This window comes from Pogona vitticeps, chromosome 3 (genome assembly GCF_051106095.1).
Source record: "Pogona vitticeps strain Pit_001003342236 chromosome 3, PviZW2.1, whole genome shotgun sequence".
NCBI lineage: Eukaryota > Metazoa > Chordata > Lepidosauria > Squamata > Agamidae > Pogona > Pogona vitticeps.
This window is the reverse complement of record NC_135785.1, coordinates 55,657,426-55,676,682: the sequence shown is the minus strand read 5'-3', so window position 1 is coordinate 55,676,682 and position 19,257 is coordinate 55,657,426. Positions and strand designations below refer to the sequence as shown.

The window sequence follows — 19,257 nt, the reverse complement described above, 5'->3', positions numbered from 1 at the left end:
ATTGTCGGAAGAAATCTTAATTTCGCTACGGGCGAGCGCGGAGCGCAGGACGCCGGGTTCGCCTGTTCAGCGGTGGTGAGCGGCTGCCTGGAGGAGCTTGGGGGTCCCTTGTTTGCCTGGGAGGTGTCCTGCCCCGGTGGAGTTGGTGGAGGAACGGGGCACCTTTTGGAGTCTGGGGACCTCGGAGGCTCGGCTGGACGGATTGCTGGACTTGGGGGCAGTCGAGAGGGTGCAGGATCCTGCAAACATCAGCGGGAGCTGGGAGGTCGCCGGAGCGTGGGAACGCGGGCGCCATGTTGGAGATTCCCCCTCCAGCTCCTTCTTCCCTCGCCTGCCTCTCTCCCTCAGCCTGCTTGTTGCCAACTGATCTCCCCCCAATTGGTTCTTTAAGGGGGGAAATGGCAGGGTCCAAACTTTTTACAGCTTGCCTGCTAGTGCTTTTGACCCTGCCCTGTGACCATATTGAGACCTCTGAGCCCGTTCTTGTGACTTGGGACTCCTGCCCTGTTAATGAAACGCCACGGACTCCAGTTCCATCTAAAGGGACAAAATCAATTGGCAGAGAAAAACAACTTTTGGCTATAAGTGGGGGATAACTTTTGGGGGAACTCTGTAGCTATATTGTGACGTTTTTTGTTTTTGTTTTGTTTCTTTAAATGTTTGATTAATTGATACTGTTATTATTTTTGGTTAGATTACTTTTGTTTATTTTATAATTGTATAAGTTATTTATTGTGGGTTAATTGATTGTTTGTACTGTTTTTTTTTTCCTTTCTTTCCTCCTTTCTTCTTCTTTGATATGGTTTGGAAGGCCTGCCTTCCCAGCGAGGGGCCCCAGAACATTTCTGTGATTACGGGTAGGGGGAGATATGGCGTTGGCTCCGTCTCTGCTCGTGTTAGAAGAACTAGGGACAGATGTTTAAAGGCTGTTCCTTGTTCTGAGACGGAGACCAGCCCCCAGCATCGAGGTAGCCAGACCAGCCAGCCTTCCACTCTACGCCTGGTGTTGTTGAACGCCAGGTCTGTATCCAATAAGGCCCAGGTAATTCAAGACCTTATCCTGGAGGAGGATACAGACCTGGCTTGCATAACCGAAACTTGGATTGGCGGAGAGGGGGGGTCCCCCTCTAGCTCTCATCTGTCCGCCCGGTTATGCTGTCCAACACCAGAGTAGACTGGAGGGTCGGGGGGGGAGTAGCCATTGTCCATAAGTCCAGCTTGGAGGTCACTAGGCGCTCCTCGGTGATAAAGCCGGGTCTTGAGGCCCTCCACGTGTCTATCGGGGCCAGGGATGGTATTGGGATCTTGCTGGGCTACCGTGCTCCCCGCGACCCACCCACCTCCCTACCGGAGCTGGTGGACTTCGTCTCCGCGGCACTGTTGGGTTCCCCGAACCTTTTGGTGCTGGGGGATTTCAACGTGCATGCGGGGGCGGAGACCTCTGGTCCAGCTCTTGAGTTCTTGGAGACCATGGCCTTCTTGAACATGTCCCAACATGTCAACGGCCCCACTCACGTGGGGGGTCATACACTTGACCTGTTTTTTTCTACCAATGGGAGTGAGAGTGGTCCGATGGTGACTGACCTTGAGTCGGTACCCTTGTCATGGTCGGATCACCACCTAATAAAGTGTACCATTAAAATGGCTCTCCCCCCCCCCCCCGCAGGGAGCAGGGATCTATTGTTATGGTCCGCCCTCGAAGGCTACTGGATCCTGTTGGATTCCAGGATGCCATGAGAGGTGTTACGGCTGACCTGGCTGGCGCTCCTGTCGAGGCTCTGGTAGATGGCTGGTTTGCTGCCGCGACTAGGGCTGCTGACATGATCGCACCTAAACGCCCTCTCCGCCGCAGAGATCGCCCGGCTCCCTGGTTTAACCGGGACCTCCGGGCGAGGAAGCGGGTCAGGAGACGGCTAGAGCGCAGATGGAGAGGGGCCCCGACGGATTTTAATAAGATAGCTGTCAGGGTCGCTACTAACCTTTATCTAGCTAAGGTAAAGGCTGCTACTAGATCATACCTCGCTAACCGGATAAGCGAGGCGTCCAACCAGCAGGCGGAGTTATTCCGTATAGTACGCGACCTCTCCGGAGTTGGTCCGGGCGATGGGCCTCCCCCTAGTTTCTCGCCGGACCAATTTGCAGCATTTTTTAAATCAAAAGTGGAGGCCATCCGCCGGGACCTCTCTCCTTTTTTGAGCACAGTGAGTCGAGCTGAGATGTCCAGCGCTCCGTCTTGCCCGGTGATCTTGGACACCTTTCAGCCTGTTACGCCTGACACTGTCTCCAGGGCGCTTGATCGCTGTCGTGCCACCACCTCCTCCTTGGACCCTTGCCCGGCCTGGCTAATCAAAGCAGCCAGGCCGTTAACAACGGAGTGGGCCACGGCTATTATAAATGGGTCTCTCCTTGAGGGCAGATTTCCATCTGCCCTGAAGGACACACTCATTAGGCCCATTAGGAAGAAACCCAGTTTGGCGGCGGACGAAATTGGCAATTACAGGCCCGTCGCCAATGTTTCCTTCCTTAGCAAGGTAGTCGAGAGGGTGGTGGCCGACCAGCTTCAGGCGCTCCTGGAAGAAACAGATGCCCTGGACCCATTCCAGTCGGGCTTCAGGCCCCGCCATGGCACAGAAACGGCTTTGGTCGTCCTGTGTGATGACCTACTGAGGGAGGCCGATAGGGGCAAAGTGTCCCTGTTGGTCCTCCTCGACATCTCAGCGGCCTTTGATACCATTGACCACGGTATCCTCCTGGGGAGGCTCTCCGAGCTGGGAATAGGTGGCCTGGCATTGTCCTGGCTCCGCTCCTTCTTGGAGGACCGTCCCCAGAGAGTTCAGCTTGGGGAGAGAGCCTCGGCCCCGTGGAGCCTCAATTGTGGGGTTCCACAGGGGTCGATTATCTCCCCAATGCTATTTAACATCTATATGAGGCCGCTGGGTGGGGTCATCAGGAGGTGTGGGGCTTCGTGTCACCAGTACGCGGACGACACGCAGCTCTACATCTCCTTTTTGCCAACCGCAGGAGAAGCCGTCCTGTGCCTCCAGCGCTGCCTGGGGACTATACTGGAATGGATGAAGGAGAACGGACTTAGGCTGAACCCGGACAAGACGGAAGTACTGAGGGTGGGCCCCCCCACAGTCCGGGATTTGGGAAACTCCCTCTCTTTTGGGGGGGTGACCCTCCCTGCAAAGGATGGGGTTCGCAGCTTGGGGATCCATCTGGACCCGGTGCTCTCCATGGAGTCACAGGTGGCGTCGGTGGTCCGCACCGCCTTTTTTCATCTCAGGCGGATAGCCCAGCTGCGGCCCTACCTGGAGGTGGGGGCGCTCACCATCTTAGTACACGCGCTCGTAATCTCGAGATTAGACAACTGTAATGCGCTCTACGTGGGGCTTCCTTTGAGGTTGCTGTGGAAATTACAGGTGGTGCAGAATGCGGCGGCCAGATTACTCAGTGGAGTGAAAAAATTCCAACATATTTCGCCCACTCTGGCCGCATTGCATTGGCTGCCCATCAAGTTCCGCATTGACTTCAAAGTGTTAATGCTTACGTATAAAGCCCTAAACGGTTTAGGGCCTCGATATCTGGAGGAACGCCTTCTCCCACCAAGGTCTACCCGGGTCACACGGGCGAGCCAGGAAGTGAGGCTGAGGAGCCTAACGCCGAGGGAGGCCCGAAAAGAGAAAACAAGAAATAGGGCCTTCTCGGCGGTCGCTCCTCGCCTGTGGAATAATTTACCTCCTGGTATTCGCGGAGCTCCCTCGCTGGGCACTTTTAAGAATCTACTAAAGACCTGGATGTTTCGGCAGGCCTTCTCACCAGATTACTTCTGATTTTCTTATCTTTTATTGTTTTTTACTTTTATCTGTTTTGTAATTTGTTGTTTTATTTTTATTGTATTCTTTCCCTGTTGTAAGCCGCCTAGAGTAGTCCTTTGCGACTAGATAGGCGGGATATAAATAAAATAAATAGGTTAGGTTAGGCATCCTTCAGTCTCGAAAGACTATGGTAGCGTGCTCTGTGTGGAGGACTTGGAAAAAATAAATAAATAAATAAATAAATAAAAATAAATATCAACAACCTCCGATATGCAGATGATACCACTCTGATGGCAGAAAGTGAGGAGGAATTAAGGAACCTCGTAATGAGGGGGAATGAAAGAATCTCTTAATGAGGGTGAAAGAGGAGAGCGCCAAAAATGGTCTGAAGCTCAACATTAAAAAAACAAAGATCATGGCCACTGGTCCCATCACCTCCTAACAAATAGAAGGGGGAGATATGGAGGCAGTGACAGATTTCACTTTCTTGGGCTCCATGATCACTACAGATGGGGGACAGCAGCCCCGAAATTAAAAGACGTCTGCTTCTTGGGAGGAAAGCAATGACAAACGGCGATAGCATCTTAAAAAGCAGAGACACCACCTTGCCAACAAAAGTCCGCATAGTCAAAGCTATGCTTTTCCCTGTAGTGATGTATGGAAGTGAGAGCTGGACCATAAAGAAAGCTGGCCGCTGAAGAATTGATGCTTTTGAATTGTGGTGTTGGAGGAGGCTCTTGAGAGTACCCTGGACTGCAAGGAAAACAAACCTAATCCATTCTAAAGGAAATCAAACCTGAATGCTCACTGGAAGGACAGATCCTGAAGCTGAGGCTCCAATACTCTGGCCATCTCATGAAAAGAGAAGACTCCCTGGAAAAGACTTTGATGTTGGAAAAGTGCGAAGGCAGGAGGAGAAGGGGACGACAGAGGATGAGATGGTTAGACAGTGACATCAAAGCGACCAACATGAATTTAACCCAACTCCAGGAGGCAGTGGAAGACAGGAGGGCCTGGTGTGTTCTGGTCCATGGGGTCACGAAGAGTCGAACATGACTAAACGACTAAACAACAACAAATAACTTAATATTATCAGAATTAGACCAGGCTCTTGCAACTCTCTTTGAGCAATATATTGACCCTCCAATTTTGTTAGCAGGTCATATGAATGCCAGAATAGGGGGAAATAACTATAAAATAGGAGGTGATATGAATGCCAGAATAGGGGGAAATAACTATAAAATGCATTGGCACTTACAGGGGAAGATTTAAACTATCTCCCTGAGAGGAATTCTAAGGATCCAGGGGTTAATAAAGCCGGAAAATCTTTTTTTGGTCTCATCTATAAATATCACCTGTACAGTATATATGTAATGGAACAGAGGTAGAGGTAGACCCAGACTCAAGTCTATACACATTCATTGGCCCAAAGGACAAAAGTGTGATAGATTATATGGTTCCTTCACATTCAATATTACCATTCTTAGTAGGCCTGAGAGCGATCATATGCCAATTCAACTGTCACTTTCTTTATCAATTAGAAAACCATTAACAATAATGTCATGCAAGGTAAATGTGATAGTTCATGGTGACAGAAGGTTGCGATGGACTGGAAATTTACAAGAACAGATAAATTTATTTCTAACTTTTATTTTTAAGAGAACAAATCCTTACTTCCTCCGACCCTTTGGAAAGTTTTGACAAAGTTGTTAAAGTAATTAGACCTTTCTTGTCTTCTTCTAAGCCTGCTTGCACAGACAGAAAATTATAACAAGGATGGTTTGCTGCCCGGTGTGCCACCCAGAAACATATCCTGACAGGAGCAATAAGGTTTCACCGGAAAACTTTTCTTCCTATGTTCATCTCTCCAGAGAATATACAGTAAAATCCTGCTTCAGCAGAAGAAGGAAGAACACCTAAGGAAATCTCGGTTAGAGTTAGGTGCAGCAGCTTTGAAAAGAGATACGGCCAGGTTTTGGTCATAACCAATACTTATTCTGGTGCCTTAGACAATCAAATAACCTCTTCACAATGGCAGCTCTTCATAGTCACACCATTTCTGGGCCTAAACCAAAGCCATCCTTTAGTATGGTTCCATTCCCTTTCTCATTTTGCCCTGACTGGGACCCAGTCACCCCAGATGAAATAAATGACTTGATCACCTCTTTGCCCAGTAACAAAGTTCCTGGTGAAGATATGCTCCCAGAAGAGTTGTTTAAGTCAAATACCACCTGGTGGTGTATAGTGCTTGCTAGAATGATCACTTATATAAACCAGCATGGGAAAACACCTCAGGGTTGGGATGTAAGTATAATCGTCCCTATTCACAAAAGAGGCTCTAAAGCTGACCCAAACAATTTTAGATCAATCAGTCTTTTCAATGTAGTCTCTAAACTGCACTCGAAATATTTACTGGGCAAATTAGAGTGCTGGGCTGTTGAAAACTCAGTAATAGCAGAAGAACAGGAAGGGTTCCAAAAGGGAAAATCTACTTTAGACCAATGTTTTGTATTCCACCATTTAATACAAAAATACTCTCAATTAGGTAAGAAGGACCTGTATGTTGCCTTTGTGGATTTCAGTTCAGCCTTCAACCTCGTAGATAGAACCCATCTGTGGCAAAAACTCTCTGACACCAATATAGACAGGAGGCTGTTGTTTTTAATTCAGATGCTTCACTCTAACACCAGCTTCAGAGTAAGGCTTGGGGCAAATGGCCTGTTGTCTGAGTCAATTCCAACAGAAAGAGGAGTCTGTCAGGGACTGTTGTCCCCTTTCCTCTTCAGTTTTATATTAACAACATAATCCAAGAATTGAGCAGGTTGGAATTTTTCTGACCCACAACTAGGGATGTCAAGCTCTCAGTCCTTCTATATGCAGATGAAATTACAATGGTCTCCACAACATTAGTTGGTATCTGAAGACTCTTGACCAATTTGAGCAAATTCTGTCCAAGAGAATACCTGACCATCAATTACACCAAAACTAAAGTTGTAGTTTTTTGAAAGAAGAAGAAATTCCATACATGGAAGCTTGATGGCAAACCCATTGAGCAGCTATGCAATTTTAGATATCTTGGCCTTTGTTTCAATGCCCAACTTTCATGGAAATATCATATGAAAGCAATTAATCTGAAAGCATCTAAGTCCTCTCAGTCTCTTTTGCAGTTTACTTCAACCCATGGCAGGAGGTTGGTGGCCCCTGAAGTTGATACCCCAAATAACATATGGGGCAGAGATATGGGGATATATAAAGACACTGAAGAAGTGATCCAAAATTCTTTTATTCAATCTCTTCTAACTGTCCCTCACAACACACCCTCTGCGTATCTAAGGGCCGAAGTAGGACTGATTCCAATTGAAAAACATTCTCATATTGTGCTGGCCATGTATTGGCTGAAATTGGCCAGTATGAATGATTTTTGCCTTCCTAGAAAGAGCTACACAGACCAGCTTCAGAATCCATCTTGAAAATCCTGGATGAATTTAGTTAGACCCATTTTGCAGAACTATGGGATTGACACAGACTCCCTTCCTACCTTTGTTTCAAATAGAGTTAAGCATCTGGTTAAAGAAAAAATATGTATTTACTGAGATGGCAGGATCTCCATGCCATCTCAAAAATGCCCTATTCTGTTGGTTCCCTTTGTATAAAACATCATTCTGTTTGGAGGACTACTTTGTTAACCTCAGCCCCTCTAAGAAAAGTATTTACAGCTCTGCACTTTCAGTGTATGCCAACAGCTATACTAGTAGGAAGATGCGAAAATGTTCCTTTTGATCAAAGACTTTGTATATGTGGATCAGGAGAAGTTGAAGATGTTTCTCATTATTTGTTAGGATGTCCTTTATATCAGAGGTCCCCAACCCCTGGTCCATGGCCCGGTGCCAGTCCGTGGTCTGAGGCGGACTGGGCAGTAGAGACAGACCTCCCCAGCTACCCACACACTCCCCCAACACAGCCTGTTTGCACCTGTGCGCGAGCGTGCCTGCACAAGCGCTGCACTGCCCTTTGCACAGGCACACGAGCGTGCACGGGACCATACAAGTAACCCCACTGTTTTGCACATGCACAAGAACATGCATGCTCCTTTGCGCATGCGCACACGTGCAGCGGGATGCTCTGCCTTCCCCAGCCGGTCCGCGGGGCTAAAACGGTTGGTGACCGCTGCTTTGTTTGATCACCCCAGGGGCAAATTCCTTGCAGGCATACTTAGAATTTTCTGGCTCAACTTTGTATGCTGCTTTTGGGCAGGGATGTCATTACTACCCATCAAGTAGCAAAATTTGCCCTGGCAGCAAAGAAGATTCGTGCCAAGCAACAAAAATCCTAAATCTTTCTTTTTAAGTGTAATTGTAATATGACAGTGCCACATATGTTTGATGCTGTCATTGGATATATTGTGATGACCTATGGTTTTAAGCAATCAACCAATAAAGTAAAGTAACAAAATTAAAATATAGATTAAAATGTAGGTATAAGTAAAAATAATGGAAATCCTATCATGTTAAAATACAGTGTTGCCTCGCATTACGACGTTAATTCGTTCCAGCGAAAACATCGTAATGAGAAAAGAAAAAACCCACTGAAACGCATTAAAACCCATTTAATGCATTTCAAAGGGCTGTAAACTCACCATCCAGCTAAGATCCTCCATAGGGTGGCCATTTTCGCTCCCTGTGCAGCGAAGAATCCATCCCAGAAAACAGCGAGGGGCCATTTTGTTTACCTGGTGGCCATTTTGAAGCCGCCAATCAGCTGTTGAAAAATCGTCGTTTTGCAAAAAATCGGTTCCCGAAGCAGGGAACTGATCATCGCAAAGCAAAATTCCCCCATAGGAAACATTGTTTAGCAATCACAAAAGCGATTGCAAAAAGTTCATCGTAATACGGTTTCATTGTTAAACGGGGCAATCGTAAAGCGAGGCACCACTGTATAATTAATCAATGTATAATTGTAATTAGAGATGGGATGTTCGTATTTGTCTTCCGGGGGAGACAAAAACGAATAGTGCCACCACAGGTGGCAGGGCCGATTGGACCCTCTCCCCAGAACTGAGCCGTCCACTTACTTGCACTTCTGCCAGCACACAACATTAGCCATATTTCACACAACAGGTCTGAATATACCTTCAAATACCATGGGATCTGCTCTGCTTAAAAATGGTATACTCAAAATTTCTTTTACTGACCACATGTACAGTCAGCAAAAACAAGACCTGGAGCTGATTGTGGCTCTGATCATCAGCTTCTCATAGCAAAATTCAAGCTTAAACTGAAGAGAGTAGGAAAAACCACTGGGCCACTCAGGTATAATCTAAACCAAATCCCTTACGAATACACAGTAGAAGTGAAGAACAGATTTAAGGAACTAGATTTGGTGGACAGAGTGCCTGAAGAACTTTGGATAGAGGCTCGTAACATTGTACAGGAGGCAGCAACAAAAACCATCCCAAAGAAAAGGAAATGCAAGAAAGCAAAGTGGCTGTCCAACGAGGCCTTACAAATAGCAGAAAAGAGAAGGGAAACAAAATGCAGGGGAGATAGGGAAAGTTACAGAAAATTGAATGCAGACTTCCAAAGAATAGCAAGGAGAGACAAGAGGGCCTTCTTAAATGAACAATGCAAAGAAATAGAGGAAAATAACAGAAAAGGAAAAACCAGAGATCTGTTCAGGAAAATTGGAGATATTAGAGGAAAATTTTGTGCAAAGATGGACATGATAAAAGACAAAAATGGAAGGGACCTCACAGAAGCAGAAGACATCAAGAAGAGGTGGCAAGAATACACAGAGGAATTATATCAGAAAGTTTTGGATATCCCGGACAACCCAGACAATATAGCTGCTGACCTAGAGCCAGACATCCTGGAGAGTGAGGTCAAGTGGGCCTTAGAAAGCCTGGCTAACAACAAAGCCAGTGGAGGTGATGGCATTCCAGTTGAACTATTTAAAATCTTAAAGGATGATGCTGTTAAAGTGCTACATTCAATATGCCAACAAGTTTGGAAAACTCAACAGTGGCCAGAGGACTGGAAAAGATCAGTCTACAACCCAATACCAAAGAAGGGCAGTGCCAAAGAATGCTCCAACTACCGGACAATTGCACTCATCTCACACGCCAGCAAGGTTATGTTCAAAATCATACAAGGCAGGCTTCAGCAGTATGTGGACCGAGAACTCCCAGAAGTACAAGCGGGATTCCGAAGGGGCAGAGGAACTCGAGACCAAATTGCTAACTTGCGCTGGATTATGGAGAAAGCCAGAGAGTTCCAGAAAAACATCTACTTCTGCTTCATTGACTATGCAAAAGCCTTTGACTGTGTGGACCACAGCAAACTATGGCAAGTCCTAAAAGAAATGGGCGTGCCTTATCCACCTTATCCATCTCATGAGAAACCTATATGTGGGACAGGAAGCAACAGTTAGAACTGGATATGGAAACACTGATTGGTTCAAAATTGGGAAAGGAGTACGACAAGGCTGTATATTGTCACCCTGCTTATTTAACTTATATGCAGAATACATCATGTGAAAGGCTGGACTGAAGGAATCCCAAGCCGGAATTAAGATTGCCGGAAGAAATATCAACAACCTCCGATATGCAGATGATACCACTCTGATGGCAGAAAGTGAGGAGGAATTAAGGAACCTCGTAATGAGGGGGAATGAAAGAACCTCTTAATGAGGGTGAAAGAGGAGAGCGCCAAAAATGGTCTGAAGCTCAACATCACAAAAACTAAGATCATGGCCACTGGTCCCATCACCTCCTGGGAAATAGAAGGGGAAGATATGGAGGCAGTGACAGATTTTACTTTCTTGGGCTCCATGATCACTGCAGATGGAGACAGCAGCCCCGAAATTAAAAGACGTCTGCTTCTTGGGAGGAAAGCAATGACAAACCTTGACAGCATCTTAAAAAGCAGAGACATCACCTTGCCAACAAAAGTCCGAATAGTCAAAGCTATGGGTTTTCCTGTAGTGTTGTATGCAAGTGAGAGCTGGACCATAAAGAAAGCAGACCGCCGAAGAATTGATGCCTTTGAATTGTGGTGCTGGAGGAGACTCTTGAGAGTTCCCTGGACTGCAAAGAGAACAAACCTATCAATTCTAAAGGAAATCAACCCCGAGTGCTCATTGGAAGGACAGATCCTGAAGCTGAGGCTCCAGTACTTTGGCCATCTCATGAGAAGAGAAGACTCCTTGGAAAAGACTTTGATGTTGGGAAAGTGTGAAGGCAAGAGGAGAAGGGGACGACCGTGGATGAGATGGTTGGACAGTGTCATCGAAGCAACCAACATGAATTTGACACAACTCCGGGAGGTGGTGGAAGATAGGAGGGCCTGGCGTGCTCTGGTCCATGGGGTCACGAAGAGTCGGACACGACTAAACGACTGAACAAAAAGACCACATGATATAAAGACTCATTCAAATCCATCCAAGGCTTTTTCATCCCAACCCAGCTGTTTTCCCCCTTCTAGGTACCTTCTACTTTTTCATTCTAGAAAGATTCAAACAGGGTTTTCCCCATCCGTCAGTTTTACAAGATAGGAGTCATGTTTGTAGGTGTGGAGATGATCCAGTGCTAAACTCAAAGGAAATAAAATTAAAATAAAAAATTAGAGGATGATCTAAGGAGAGCAGAAAGTGCGGGGAAATATTCACTGGATCATCTCTGCACATCAAAATATATATATTTTTAAAGAACGGAAAAAGTAGCAAGCAAGACAAAATGAAAGATGATGTGAATGAATGTGTGAGCTTGAAAGTCAAACTGCTTTACAACAAACCATAAAAGGATAGCCAGAGGTGGGACTAGAGGGAAGGCGGAATGCAAATTGCAATGTGTCCAATGTGAATGCTGAACTCCCGAAATGTTCCACTGCCCTGTTTGAGCACCGATTATGATTTTAAAAGCAACACAGGCTTCAAAATGAACTGAAGTAAAATCAAGTCTTCCGATGTAGAATTCCAGTGTAGTCACACGCTAAGTCTAGGTTCCATGTTTATTCTTTACAAATAGCATATTACATAATTGCTCTTATTTGGCTCCTCCCAAAAACAAGAACAGCTAAATGGGCCACAGATACTGCCATTTATCACACTACAGTACTTGAATTAGGAACAAGGGTTTGTCTTTTCTTTCATCAAACAAGCCTTGTTTATTGTTACCTTTAAATACAGTACTTACAGAGAGACAAGCCAGAGTTGCTAGTTCAGATATAAAATAAACAAATACCAGGTGAAGTGTTTGCATCTTGTTCAGCCAGTGCAGTCTGCAGAGGGGTCCGAACAAGACCACCATCATCATAAATAAGTATACACTAGACATCTAGCATATTGTGACATACAAACCAAACCACTGTTTCCAATACATAGCGCAAATCCTAGCAGAGAAAATTTTTGAAATGTTTCTTGTCTCTGTTACATGTTCCAAACCCAAAGAACATTTGTGAAGGGCTTTCATTGGCTAAACAAATTCCAGTTTTCCTATCATGGCTTCTCTTATTACCTTCTTCCCCTTTCAAAGCCCACCGATATCCATTTATCATGACATCCTATCCTTTTTGCCATCTGATATGCCTAGTTTTGCAAGAATGTAAAAAAAAAAAAACACAAAAGAAACATACAACTTATTTCATTACACTTAATTTGGTAATCACGGGGTAGGTGAGGGTTCCAAACCCAACCAACATAAAATTGTCTATATGCAGTGCAGAGAACACAAGTAATTGATGGAACCCTACCACTGAAACCAAACTCCATCACCCAGATCTAGAAAGGCTTGCCAATTCATGCACTGTGAACACATTAAATGGATCCCAATAATACAGTTATTTATTATCAAAATCTTCTTTAATGTTGCTCAAAAAAAGTTTATACTTTAATCCAGAATCTCTCTCTCTCTCCTCCCTCCCTCTCTCTCTCTCTCTCTCTCTCACACACACACACACACACACACACACTTAACTCAAGCCCCCTTCTAAAGTCAGCATACCTCCAAACCAGAGCTATCTTCTAGCAGGCCAGTATATAAGATATTCACACACACTGCAGCATATGGTGGACTAATCCAAACTTCACATCAGAAGAGTAATACAGCCATCAGACTCTCTGAGGAGAACTCCTGTGGCCAGGAGCTCCTGACATTCCTTGCAACAGTGAAGTTTCTAGGATTAGCATCTAGCAATAGTTTACCACTGCTAAGTGTCACCAATTCTACCTTCTGCAGAATCCTTTCCCATTCCCTGCAACTCCGTGTCTCACCTTCAAATGTCCTCCGTCCTCCCTCTCCAAAAAAGCGGTCCACCCATCCCCATCTGAGTGCAACTTATGTTTGCCTTCAAAGCCTGCATTTCTCATTATACCAAGGTTAAGAGTTTTCTTTGTGTCAGTCCAGCTGCTAACAAGTAAGTAAACATATTACTAGAGATGTAGCAGCAGCACTGCCTAAGACTGTAAAGTACAAAGACATGAATTCCGCTCCCCGAACCAGTCAGGAGCAGGTACCCAGCAACTCTAAATGTCAATCAGTTTTTAATACACTTTTAATGGCTCACATTATTAATCCTTAAAGCACTGGATGTTAAATTGCAGAAAGCTCTTGTTCTTGTATATTTCCATTCTGACTAAAGCAAAATGTACCTGCCTTTAATCTAATACCTTGTTAATTTTATATGAGTTTCAGAGTAAACATGAACCATTTTCAAAACTTCCTCTGAAGAACTAGCCCTACACTGTTCACTCCAGTGAAAGATGATGTGAAGTTCAGTCAAGGATGACTTGAAGTTCAAAAAAGCACAGAGGTCAGCTTATTTCTGCTAGTGGAAAAAGAGCTGTCACATTAACTTAATAGCTTGAGGGAAACACGATTAATGGGAATTTCTTACAAAAAATTTGTCTAGCAGAAGACTTTGTTCATGTGTTCCTGCTCAGAACAGAGAAGGGCAAAGAAATCACACATGCAAAAGCACAAGCACAGAAATACGCATATTGGCAATATTCAAGAAGCAATTGTTACATGGCAGAATTTATGGCAAAAATACAGTATGCTAATACATGGCACCAACATACATTTTAGACAATGATCAAAGCCCCTTGACTTTCTATTGAAAGGCAAGAACTTATTTGGAAGTTAGGTGGAGTAAATGTCAAATCATATTCTATCTCATTACAATTTCATTCTACTGTATTTTGATAATATGATATAGTATGACATTACATGTTATCACCGGATAGTATCACACTAGTTTGCTGCATGCATTCAAGGAACCTTTATTTTATGGACGAAATGAAGCACTTACTAATAGTTTTTCAGAATAATATTATCTCTCTTGGCAAGACAGTAAGGTTTAACATCAACTTCACTAGATTGAGGCAATACTGTACTGTATAAAAACTGTTTAGGTAAGCTAGTCCATAGCTGCAATGGAACCTTGGTTCTGCAGGCATATCGTCATCACTTCCACAGCAATATCTTTCAACCTGATAATGCAGCTAATGGCAAACACCATGCGTGTAGCTAACAGTCAGCCCTTTTCTGTTCAATGGGACTTGCATCAATAAGCATGCTTAGGACTGCTAACTTAATAGCTTGAGGGGGGAAACACGATTAACACTACTAAATATAAGCTTGTTTAGGACTGCTACAGCAGTCAGAGTAACAGCAATGGAAGGACATGGAGGGGTCTTCTGCACCTGTAAGTCACATTTTAAAGAATCCCATTTTTTTCCACTCAACTAGTACTAGTTGCTTTACCTAATACAAAAAAAATCTATGTACGTATCATCTTTATAATTATTACGTAACACTTCATATCATTTAAAATTAATATATAACAATACAAATATCACAAATTAAAAACAATGTTATCAGCAAATTTGACAAGAATAATGCTTGAATAGCACTACAGAACTAAAAGATATTAGTACAAAAATGGGAAAGCAGTTATTACCACGCAGCAACCACAGAATCACACAGTTTGTAATTTAACCTGCCTGGCCTTACTGCTCAAAAGTTTAAAAGTAGAGATAATCTAGGTTACAAATCTTTTTCCCTCCACCCTCTCTGGGAAATGGTTACCTCTAGTGTATCATGTGACTGAAGGAGACACATGTAAGGTTAAAAGAATTTCAAAATGCTTACATGAGAAAAAGCTAGAGTATAGCACCAAATCTTGCATAATTCTAGATCATAATAGGTCAATCAAACATGATTTTGAAATCTAACCAGCTGGGAGTACTGCACAGAAATCAGAAACCTGAGGGCAAAAGTTCAACTATAGTGCAGCAATTATCTTGAGAAAAGGATGACTTCAACACAATGCTGTTTACCCAGCATTGAGCAAATTCAGTTGTTAAGATGGTCAGTAGGGCAGACAACTTTCAACTGAACTGGATCCACAAAACTTTTGATTCCTATGGTGTCTGAAATCCTGTTTAGTGTTACACAAAAGATGCAACTTTTAGAGGAGAATTGCTGTAAGTGAAGCAATCTCCACTGCATTAGATGCTGAGTCACATGACTTATTATGCAACATAAATGCCTACAGAGATTTCTTAACTTATATTAATTTGCCTCTGAAACTTACACCTTTTGCATAACAGCACAATAGGATTTCAGCCAATGAAACAGAACAACACATCTTTGCCCATGTTATCCCAACTTCATCTTGGTCCCAAATATCATCTGAAGCAATTTCATATTAAAATATTCAAAGATATTCAGCAAGTCTGCAGTGAGAGGGAACTCTCTAAATGACAGGCAATCACTTTGTGTTTCTTGCGTTAAGAAACAGATAATTATCAGTAACAGGATATTCTCAGCTTTCAGAGTTCAAAATAAGATAGAAAGGTATATACAGCACAATTAATGCAATCCAAATGGACCAGGTTGCACTTCAAAGGTAAGCATGAATGATTAGAACAAGTTAAGGCAGAGCAGAAAATAGTGTCCTCTTCCTGCACAATCAAAATGCAAAATACAAGACTAGTCCTTTTGACACTTGAGGCAGAAAAGGCCACAGGTGCCTCTCTCCTTCCCCGGTTGTAAAATGTCAATCATTAAAAAAAGTAAGCATTTTCCTGACACCCAAAATCAGCTGACTGAGGGCAACCAATTTTTTTCCTGTCAAACAACAGACTATCCTTGTCAATGTTTATCAAAGGTGGTGTACCACCCTTCGGAGACACTCCTATATTGCATGTGGGGCTCCTGGCATACAAGCATAGCTATTTAAAGTGAACAAAAGTACCCACAAGTGATATCAATAGGATTTTATAGTCTTTGTGCAGTTGAAGAGCCATGTAGAGCAGTATCATCATGCAGAGGACACTTCTGTATAGAATATAAAATCCATGTAAACTGTAACATTAAATTATAGTACACTTGGGGTAGTGTGGGTTTTTTGCTCTGAATATATATGACACTCATGCAATAAGTCACTGACAATGACAGCTCTCCTGCATGTGTACAGAAAGTGAAAAGCCCTTGCCTACAACCACGTGCTATGTTCTAAGTGCAGGTTTCATATGAATTCATGTCTTCCATCTAGGAAAAATGTGTACATCTGACCACTGAACCTCTCCAGTTTTCCTATACAAAACTGGCACAATATTAGTGCTGATCTATAAATAGAAAAATCCATTCAAAATTGTACTTCAAAGAAAACTGAGATGTAAAAATACCACAAACACCTGTGACCTAGAGTCTAACTAAACACCAAGCAAGCATAAGAATAACTTTGCCATGGTTTATCATACCAAATACACATTTCACTTGGAGGGGAACAGTACATGACTGGTAATTTTTTGTTTTTAAATAAATAAATAAATAAATAAATAAATAAATATTTTGCCTAAGTATTTTAAATGCTCTTTTGGAAACAAGCACGGCCCCATGAACAACGTCTATTGCTGCACGAGAGACATCTCTCCGGAATACATTTTAAAAGCAAAGTGTATACACATAAACATGTTTTTAAGAAAGCATATGAAAAAGATACATCTAGCAGGGAGGCATGGCTGCATATCATAGCTGCACATGCATTAGCTATTGAGCAATATGCCAATTAACTCTTCAACAAGAAAAATAATTCTCAGCCAAACCCAGAACAGCAAATCAAAGCCTAGAAGTATTGGGAGCAAGGGGAAAATGAAGATGAGGAAAACAGTTTACTACCCTACAATTACCCTACAAAGACATCTAGGCAAATATTGAATATGGTATAGAACACAGAATTCAGCATCCCAAGAACCTCAACTATACAAAAAAAAAAATAAGCAAGTTCTTAGCTCCAGAAGCTCCCTTTCAGTTTCTTCTTCCCCACTCCCACTACCAACCACCACCATCCCACCTTTTTTGAATTCCTCAAGCATTGCATCAAGCTTGGTGTCATTGAAGACAAAATGCAGCGGATGGTTATAGAACCGTGTGATGGTTTTCAGTGGGGTGCAATCATCAGGATCCACAAAAGCCAAATCCTTGACAAAAAGAAGGTCCACAATGTTGGAGCGGTCCCCTTCAAAGACAGGTATACGGGTATAGCCACTCTCCATTATCTCAGACATAGTGTTGAAATCAAGCACAGCCTCAGCAGCAATCATAAAACAGTCCCGAAGTGGGGTCATTACATCCTCCACTGTCTTTGTGCGCAATTCCAGTGCCCCTTGAATGATATTCAGCTCCTCCTTGACTAGGTCGTTATAAGGATCAGTGACCCTCAACATCTCAAGTAGTTTCTCTCGGTTATAGACAGTACCAATCTCCTGCCCTAAGACACAGTCAAGTAGCTTGCTGACCGGGTAAGAGGCTGGGAAGGTCATCATCATGAAGAATTTTGTGAGGAAGATGGTGTTGGCGCCTACAGCGAGGCCATGCCGAGAACAAATCGCCTGTGGCACAATCTCACCAAAGATGACAATGCCAATGGTGGAGACCACCACAGCCACCAGTCCAGAACCAGCGATGTCATCAAGCAGGATGGTAAGGGTGGTATTGACTAACACATTGCCCAAGAGTAAGGAGCAGAGTAAGTAATTACCCTGACGGCGCACAGGCTCAATGCGTTTGGCATAGTTCCTCTCTTTTTCTGTCCCACAGTTCTGCACAATACGCAACTCCATGGGGTCCAGGGCCATAAGTCCCAGGTTGAGACCACTGAACATGCCCGAGAGACACAGCAGAAGGGAGATGAAGATCACCTGAAGCCAGAAAGGTAGCAAGAATTTCTTCTCTTCCCCCACTATCATTTTGGTGTCCTCACCATCATGGTAGACCCAGGTGGTTTCAGTCCATGGACCCCCATCAGAACCAATGATGTTCCCTCCCCCACTAGGGCCTCCAGCCGAGCTCCCGGGCCCTCCGAGGATGGCAGGCGAGGAGACGGAGGTGCACAGGTAGTAGGACTTGCTCTTCTCCGTTTTGCGCAAGGGCTTGATGTCGATCTCAATGATCCCGGAGGTGCGACGGTTGAGGGTAATGTGCGGCTGGATGATGATGTCCGAGGTACGGATGCCGCAGCGTTGCGGGACTGGGGATGCCGAGCCGATGGGAGCCGAGCCATCCTCCTGCTCCGCGGGCGGACGCCGGCCCTCTCCATCCCTCCACCGCTCATGCTCCGTAAAAGCGATGCGGGACCAGGTCTCGTTATTGATATTCTGCCCGTAGACCCGCAGCTTGACACGGGTCCTCTCGCTCACTCGTAGCACCCCCTTCTCCATGAACGAGACGTCGTCCGTGTCCTCCAGCCGCAATCCTATGATCACCGTCTCCTCAGAGTCAGATGCGCCGGGCAACAAGGAAGAAGACGACGACGAAGACGACGAGGAGGAGGAGGCAGAGGCGCCGGCGCGTGGGGGTTGTTCTCCGAGGCACCGGCTGAGGAGGACCCCCAGCAGCAGCGGCAGCAGCAGCGGCCGGGGAAGGCTGACCCGCGTCTCCCGCTCGCCGCCTCCCGCTGGCCCCGCCATGAACCAGGCAGCAGCAGCAGCCGCGGGTAGCGGCGCGGCCATCTTCCAGTCAAGGCAGGTCAGCCCTTACCACGGCCACAACGACCGGAGAAGCTTCATCGCGGCGGCGGCGACGCTCAACGGGCACGGCGAGCTCCGAAGCCCTCGAGGGATAACAGACAACTGCCGGGCCTCGGTCAGGAGCAGCTCCAACCCCTACCCCTGAGGGGGGAGGGGGAGGGGGGCACCGAGCCCGCGCGTGCGTATCTACCAATCAGGTGAACAGAAGCGGGACAGCGAATGGAGCGGGCGGGGGGAGACCAGAAAAATAATCACCCAATCAGAGAGCGGCCGCGAGAATGGGGGGGGGGAGGGAGGCTGGAGATTGACTAGGTAGCCGGTTTGCCAGTCGCTCGCCGGTCTTTTTTCTCCCCATGTGTACGTACTAACAGGGGTAGAACCTCCGTGTGGAGGAAGAAAAGAGGAAATACCA

The 19,257-nt window shown here is 45.0% G+C and overlaps 1 protein-coding gene across 8 annotated transcripts in view; it reads right to left on the bottom strand.

The window, feature by feature from the left end:
- CNNM2 (cyclin and CBS domain divalent metal cation transport mediator 2) overlaps positions 1-19,016 on the bottom strand; it is a 159,834-nt gene extending 140,818 nt beyond the window's left edge. For 4 of the 8 annotated variants that reach the window (XR_013543130.1, XR_013543131.1, XM_072995614.2 and 1 more), the window contains exon 1: positions 17,171-19,016. Coding sequence is in view for 6 of the 8 variants with exons in the window: in XM_072995614.2 (XP_072851715.2) it covers positions 17,171-18,827 (1,657 nt within the window). In the remaining 2 variants the exon portion in view is untranslated. The remainder of the gene's footprint in view (positions 1-17,170) is intronic. The other 4 variants (XM_072995613.2, XM_072995612.2, XM_072995611.2 and 1 more) reach the window with 3 other exon arrangements.
- Between the last annotated feature and the right edge of the window lie 241 nt (positions 19,017-19,257).